Source organism: Durio zibethinus, chromosome 14 (assembly GCF_047325235.1).
Source record: "Durio zibethinus cultivar Kanyao isolate XHJ-2024 chromosome 14, ASM4732523v1, whole genome shotgun sequence".
Classification (NCBI taxonomy): domain Eukaryota; kingdom Viridiplantae; phylum Streptophyta; class Magnoliopsida; order Malvales; family Malvaceae; genus Durio; species Durio zibethinus.
Genome location: NC_143175.1, coordinates 2,142,620 through 2,150,733, shown reverse-complemented (window position 1 = coordinate 2,150,733; position 8,114 = coordinate 2,142,620). Strand labels below are relative to the sequence as shown.

The window sequence follows — 8,114 nt, the reverse complement described above, 5'->3', positions numbered from 1 at the left end:
TTCTTCCCCTTTGTACCCCTGCATCATCTTCTTTTTTTTCCTTTTTACCCTCCGATCAACGGTACAAAGACAAGAAACTATAACAGTCATTTTTTATTCTCGATTTTAATTTTACTATAACAGTAATCAATTTCACCACTATAATAATTAATCTCATCTCAATTGCTGTTTTCAATATTATCCGAACTAATCTCACCGACAACCCTTAAAAATAGCAAAACTCTGATGCACCGTTTACTTATTTGCCACGTGAAAGAAATTTCTTAAAGTTAGGTAGGTTGTGAACATCAGTCTTAAATGCTGCAATCCCCTTACCATGTGATTTCTTTTGCTTAATGTGGATTGTTTGTGGCTTAACGTTAATCTTTTAACAACTCTTCCTTAATTTTCATGGATCAAGTTGTGCAAGTAATTTGGCTATTTTCTTTGAGCAATCTGCTTTGCTGGTTAGTTCAATGAACATAGAAAGCATCAAGTTCAATGTTCATAGAGTAAGCCTGTGTATAATATTCAATACTCAAGGTGTGTTCAATCAGAAGAGTTCCAACAGATTATTCAAAATTCTCAGACCATTTCTTCCAGCACCAGTTCTACACCACTCCAGATATGCTAAGTGGCCTAATAGTAAAAAGTGTTGTGGGTAGAGCAAGGTTAATTGATCTTAAAAGAAATTTTGTGTTTTCAATGTGATAAGCATAAACGTCACAGCTTAAGTAACTATGAACATGTCAGAATAGACCAGATAAAATCACAAGCACTAAGCCTAATATTAATTTATTGCATTTGTGCTCCATGAATCAAGCTATTCGTATATCACTTGATTGGTTCTATATTGTAAAATTTGTTGGCCTGTTGCACCAAAATAATAAAAGTATAAATGAACATTTATTACCTTAATTGAATTAAAGAGAAAAAATAGACCACCAAGGGAAACAAAAAGTCTTGCCATCATTCATAGCAAGATAAGGTAGAAAATTATATGCAATTTTAACTTATTGTACTGACAAATAAGTTATAACATTCAACTTGTGTGGTGAAAAGTCAGGATGATAGATATTTTTAAGGCATTGCATTGGATAAAAGGTAAGAGCCCATAAAGTAGGAGTATAAATAATATATTCGTACTCACAAATTAGTCGGGTTCGACTCGAATAAAATTTAAATTCGGTTCAGTTATTATCAAATTAAGCTCGAGTAGCTTGATTTATCAATCGAACCGAGTTCAAGCATTCTTATATCCGGCTCGAGTAATTCACAAGCCTAATCAAGTTTTTATTTTTTAATTATTTTAATTGATAAAATATAGCTTAAATACAAATAATCAAGCTTTTGTCAAATATAAAAATCGAACTTATTTTTACATGTTAATCGAGTTTAATCAAGCGAGTTCGAGTAACTCAATTTTTATCTCCAGTGAGTTCAAATTAAAAAAATAAAATTCGATTCAGTTCGAGTTAAGTTTCAAGCCTCGAATTTGAAATCAAGCCCAAGCTCGAGCTTAATATTGTATCGATTTAAATTTGCTCGATTACACCCCTACCATAAAGTAAAGAGTGTAGAATTCGGAGACAAACAACAGAAGATTGGATTCTTTTCAATCTCATTGTCTGACTTTCAAATCCAACCGACACTGCAAAAACACCATAGACAGAGGCATGACAACTTTCACGGCCATTTTTCAGCATTTTAAGCATATGCCTACATAGAATTAGTAATAAACCAGGATAAATTTGCTGAGAGTACTTGAAAATGATTGCTCTTGAAAAGTCTTTACCTGTTAGTTATGGAAAATAGGGACCCAGGTCATTGGTTTCCATCTATAAATAGCTGTCTGTCCTGCAAAGTTTCCCACTCTTCTTCAAAACAATAGCAAACAACTAGCAAAGTCAGATAAAACATTGCCGGTATATCCTATAATGAAAGGAATGCACTCTATCCTTGCTGCTTATGCCCTCTTGGCTTTTGCTTGCTCATTAGCCTCGGCCTTTGACACCAGTCCTCTCCACGACTTTTGTGTGGCTATCAATGACACCAAGGATGGCGGTAGGCATTCGTCTGCGTCAACTTTACTTTATTGTTCATGAACATGATGCTAATAATGCCTGAGCTGAAGGACATTCAGCTTAGGAGCAATATTTTAATATAATAACATTGCCGAAAGGTATGCTACTGTTGCATGAGATGATATATATCAACTAACATTTCTTTCCTGCAGTGTTTGTAAACGGGAACTTCTGCAAGGACCCGAAGCTTGCTGTAGCAGATGACTTCTTCTATTCAGGCCTCAACAAGCCAGGAAACACATCAAATCTAGTTGGATCAAATGTCACTACTGTCAATGTTGACCAAATACCAGGACTTAACACTCTTGACATATCTCTGGTTCGAATCGACTATGCGCCTTATGGTGGCCTAAACCCTCCTCACACTCACCCTCGAGGAACTGAGATCCTAGTTGTTGTAGAGGGCACACTTTACGTTGGCTTTGTTACATCCAACCCAGAAAACCGTCTCTTCACTAAAGTCCTAAACCCTGGAGATGTTTTTGTTTTCCCGATCGGTTTGATTCACTTCCAGTTCAATATAGGGGAAACTAAGGCTGTTGCCTTTGCTGGTCTCAGCAGCCAAAATGCAGGGGCTGTCACTATTGCTGATTCAGTCTTTGGCTCAAACCCAACAATCAATCCGAATGTTCTCGTGAAGGCCTTCCAGTTGGACAAGACAGCAGTTACCTATCTTCAATCCCGATTCGGATCAGGTTAACAAGTAACTTAAAAGCCAAATCATATTATTCTACTTATTATGGTACTATCGTACAATAAACAAGCTGGTAGATAATGGACCTCTCCATAGTCGAGTCTCCTCTCTCCTTGTGATCTGAGATCATTTTATGTATGAACAAACTAGTATTGAATAAAACCGTGTTATCACTCACAAAAATTTGATTCAAAGTCTTTGAGGTAACAGAAGCCTTCAAGTTTACTTTTCTGTCATGTGTGAAAGCCTAACCAGGCAAAATTCAAGTCATTACTCTAAAAAATTTTTTGAATATCAAGTCGGCTATGAATATCAAGGAACAGTTCTCAGAGGTCAATTCAATTCAAAGTAGCCCCGTTCATTTTTCGCTAACTGAAGCGATCAAAAGACCAGGAAATTTTCAGTATAGCATGCTTGTTTAATTGCACTTGTAAGAAATTAAGAATGTCCTGATATATGATTGAGGATCAAGGAACATGTGGGAACAGACTTTATCAACTGAGACCATATAATATATTGATTGGAGACAAAATCAGAAGCCTTAAATCTAGCATTAGTTTTTGTCTTATTAACACTTCTTAGACCATGCTAACTACAAGAATGAATTGAGTTTTAGCCGATAAAATTCCCGGCTGTTTGCAACAACTCCAGATATAAATTAAATTATTTCACTATTGAAAATAATGAATTTAAAAAAGAAAAAGATATATGAAGAAGACTATGCAAAACTGTTTTTGAGTTTATATTTGATGATATTTTGTGCACTTTCTATATTTCTATAAACTTACTAAATGGTAACCTGCAACGTCAAAAATTTTTTTTTAATAAATGTTAATTTCAAGGAAATGGCAACTTGTGACTGGCAAATTATGATTTACTCATAATTTTTGCCAACTGCAGGTTGTCAGATATAAACTTGTTTTTAGCACTTCTTTTCCATAAAGTTAACACAGAATCAATGCATAAAAACTTTATGTTGCTTTTGCATCTCTGCTGATCTAATCCTCCTTGTGTTGGATTTTTTTTATGTTATTACAGCTTGTTCCAAATTAGGGCCCAATCTCAACTTTTAGAAAGATCTCATTGAAAGCACCCTTTGGAAGATACTTTAATTAAGGACTCGGAATCAGCCATGTGAATTTATGCAAAATATCAGAGGATTTCCATAATTAGTTGATTTTATGTTTCATGCAAGTTTAGGAAAGTTCCAAACTTGTTTGCCAGAATCCAGAATACACTAAATTTGTTCATAAGAGTCAAAGACCCAATGCTTCAAAGAAGATTTAGAGAGACATTTAATTAATCCTAGTTTCATAAAATTGAATCTGGAAAATCCTAGGATTACAAATAGTGCATGGAATATATTTCAGACAATCAACTGATCTTCATAGGTACCTGAAAGAATTATGGGCCATGACCCTTCAATCTCTTGGCATTTCAGTAGCAAGTATTTTTTATCCAGCTTCAAGTTCAGGGCCTTCCTTGACGCCAATGGATTAGTCAGAACAACGGCTACTGGGATTGTCACCATATAACTATTGCAAATGATAAGCAAACCATTTCCTGGATATATGGTTTAAGCAGATGTCTATCAAGCAACTGACCGAACCTTACGCAACTTTTATGGTACATTCTGCTCTGAAGAATATTGAAGTCTGATCAAAGTTAACTCCATCACGATAATTTATAACCCGAAATATTGATATCATGAAAAAGCGAGCATTATGTCTTCGAATTATATGGAAAATGCCAGTTTTTTTCCTCAAATATACATAGGAACTTCATTTTGAATTATAGTTTACTAGTAAAATAGTAATAGAAATATGACCAATAGCCATAGGAAACTGTGTGAAATAGAAACTGCCATAAATGACTGAAGGTTTGTTTCATAGGATACCTAATAAATATCAAAACCAAATTTGTATAAAACAATAACTAGTACTCCTTTTTTCTTTTTTTTTTGTAGTAGACAGGCTGCGGCCGATGATAAGCAAACCGATTGCAGGGGCTGGGATTTGATTCCTACCTGTTGAATAGTATTTCGTAGCGGTGACTGTATAAACCAATTAGGTTAAGCTCAATTGGTGATCCTTCGTCAAAACAAAAACTATGATAAGTCTAGAACAATGGAAGACTACTAGCATGATTTGCGTTATTAAAATAGAAATTTTGGAATATTCGGTCGGCCATGGACATTGGTGTTGGATGTTTGCAATCTGTTACATTATTTTCGATTATATGTTTTCTGACTGGCTTATGGTTCAATGTCGTCATCACCTCCCAATTTTTTCAACTACTCTTCATTATTTTCTCTTGATTACACTATACAAGTTTGCCGGCTAGTTGTTGCCACATTTTTCAACAATTTGCTTACCTTATTAGTGTTAGAGATTACCACAGCTCTAATACCACTTGTTTGGCCAAAAAACCTCAATCCAATCACACCAATGAAAGCATAATCGAACAATCAATCAATCACATAAGAGACAATAATTTAATATGGTTTGATCCAACTGACCTACGTCCACGGATGAGAAACAAGATCCAATAGTTGTAGAGAATTACAAATATACAAATCAAATCAAATCAATCTCACTCAACAATCAATACTCATAAGATATTCTCAATCTTCTCTAATCCTATGGAGTATTCTCAACAAATTGTAAAGTGTTTTTTATCGGATAAAACCGGAAGATTTTCTTATTAAAACAGCTAACACTTCGCAAGTTGGATGCGAGTCTTCATAAATAGTATTCCAACACGATGAAATCTCAACATCTTGTGTAATCTTGTAATTTGTGTATGTTTTGTGTTGGGTTTACACAACGTTTACTGTGATTCGATGGATTTATGTGTTTTGTATTAAGAAGAGTTTGTAACGTCCCAATTTCGTATCAGTTCTAAAGTTCTACTATGATATATATATATATATATATAAATATTTAAATTCAAACTTGTAAGATTCTTGTTATGGGACAAAATCTGAAATCTTTGAATCAAAGCAGTTAGAATCTCATAAGTTGGAAACTTCGAAAATATCAAATCTCAATTATCCAAATGAAAAGTTCATATATGGGTTCAATACTGTAACCTACCTCTAGATGAAAAATATTCTTGGCGAATATAGCATAAACAAAACTGGAATATATGGGATAATGAGGACCACTGTACTGGATCTTCATCGATATATAGTCCTTGTTTGCCAAGTAAAATTTCTCACCTCTCCTCCAAGCAAATAGCAAAGAAGTACTAGAAGTATATAGCAAAGTGATCCAAAATGAAAGGAGTGAACAATTTCTTTGTAACTTTCTCCCTCCTGGCTTTGGCTTCTACATTTGCCTCAGCCTCAGACCCTAGCCCTCCCCAGGACTTCTGTGTAAACGTCAATGGCACCAAGAATGCTGGTATGCATTTAGTTCATCACGATAACCTTACCATGTACACTAACTTTTGCTTCTGGTTGTATTAACCATCATCGTTTTCTTTTCATCCAGTGTTTCTAAATGGTAAGTTGTGCAAGGATCCAAAGCTTGCCACTGCAGATGACTTCTTCTTTTCCGGGCTCGATGAAGCAGCAAACACATCAAATGCAGTGGGATCAAAAGTCACTCCTGTAAATGTTGACCAAATACCAGGACTTAACACTCTTGGTATCCCTGGCTCGAATTGACCACGCACCTAATGGTGGCCTAAACCCTCCTCACACTCACCCTCGTGGCACAGAGATCCTAGTTGTGGCAGAGGGTACACTTTATGTTGGCTTTGTGACATCCAATCCGGACAATCGCTTCATCATCAAGGTCCTGAAGACAGGAGATGTGTTGGTTTTCCCTGTTGGTCTCATTCACTTCCAGTTCAATGTCGGGAAAACTAATGCCATTGCCTTAGCTGGTCTCAGCTGCCAAAATCCAGGTGTTATCCCAATTGCAAATGCAGTCTTTGGCTCTAAACCACCTATCAATCCTGATGTTCTTAGTAAAGCCTTCGAACTGGACAAGAAAGTGGTGAAATATCTTCAGACTCAGTTCTGATGGGATAACAACTGATCAAGAAATTCCTTGAATAAAGTGTACCCCTTGTCTTCTTTGTTTTGAATAATTTTCATGCATTCTCTATTTTTCAATCTTGTACCTCCACTTTGTTAATGTCTCCCTTTTTCCTATATTAATTAGTCTGTCTATGCTTATGTTTAGTAAGTTAAATCATGAAGGGAGTGACACTAAAAAACGAACTAGTGTCTTTTGTCTTTGTGTTTAAAGTTTGAACAAATGGAGATTCAAGTTCTTATTGCAATTTGTATTTTGTTAGGCTGTCAACAATTCTGGTCAATGGTTCAAAACAATTATTTTGTATTTTGTTATGGATGATTGGATAAAATGGTGATGTTCATTTGTTAAATAATGACATGAGTTAATTAAAGAATCACACGGTCAGTTATTGATGGTGATATAACAATTTACTAAAATACTCTTGCTGTCTAGCAAATTGCAATTCCGGATTAAAGAATTTGAAGTCATTTTCACCCAACAATTCTCAACCTCTATTCGTTTTTCTTTCCTTTTTCTTTCTTCTGCATCGTGGATAAATCTTGCTCTGAAACTCATTCTGAGCTGAACTGAAGAATCAGGAAAAGACGCAATCTTTCTGCAAATTTCCCAGAGACATGAATGATCAGGTGAATAAAAATTGTAGTAGTAATTTCATTTCTTCTACCAGAACTCTTTAGTCTTTGCCACTTGTTTAAATTTAGGGCACTACAGAGATTTTCATGCATCTGCATAAAAATATCAGAAACACATCTCTATTTTGAAAAAACCCTCAACAATCTTTTTACCAAGGATTTTTTTTTTCCTATATCCTCTAAATCCTATCTACAATCCCCGTTTGTTATCACTCACAAAAATTTGATTCAATGTCTTTGAGGTAACAGAAGCCTTCAAGTTTAATCTTCTGTCACATGTGAAAGCCTAACTAGGCAAAATTCAAGTCATTACTGTAAAAAAATTTTGAATATTAAGTCGGCTATGAATATCAAGGAATAGTTCTCAGAGGTCAATTAAAGCAGCCCCGTTCAGTTTTCGCTAACTGAAGTGATCAAAAGACCAGGAAAATTTCAATGTAGCATGGTTACTTGAAGTTGCAAGAAATTAATAATGTTGTGAATGTGATAAGCACAGTTGTCATATATGATTAAGTATCAAGGAACATGTCAGAACAGACTTTGTCAACTGAGACCATATAACATATTGATTGGAGATAAAATCAGAAGCCTTAAATCTAGCATTAGTTTTTGTCTCATTAACACATCTTAGATCATGCTAACTACAAGAATAAATTAAGTTTTAGCAGACAAAACT

General features: G+C 34.9%; 1 protein-coding gene and 1 pseudogene across 1 annotated transcript; both read left to right on the top strand.

Annotated features, from left to right (window-relative positions):
* The first annotated feature begins 1,856 nt into the window (after positions 1 to 1,856).
* On the top strand, positions 1,857 to 3,008 carry LOC111294555 (germin-like protein subfamily 1 member 14). The gene is made up of 2 exons (XM_022887926.2): positions 1,857 to 2,043; positions 2,216 to 3,008. Exons 1-2 carry the CDS (start codon positions 1,917 to 1,919, stop codon positions 2,761 to 2,763), a joined length of 675 nt encoding a protein of 224 aa, XP_022743661.2. The 5' UTR covers positions 1,857 to 1,916; the 3' UTR covers positions 2,764 to 3,008.
* Positions 3,009 to 6,033: 3,025 nt separating this feature from the next.
* On the top strand, positions 6,034 to 6,788 carry LOC111295029 (germin-like protein subfamily 1 member 14; annotated as a pseudogene).
* Positions 6,789 to 8,114: the final 1,326 nt, after the last annotated feature.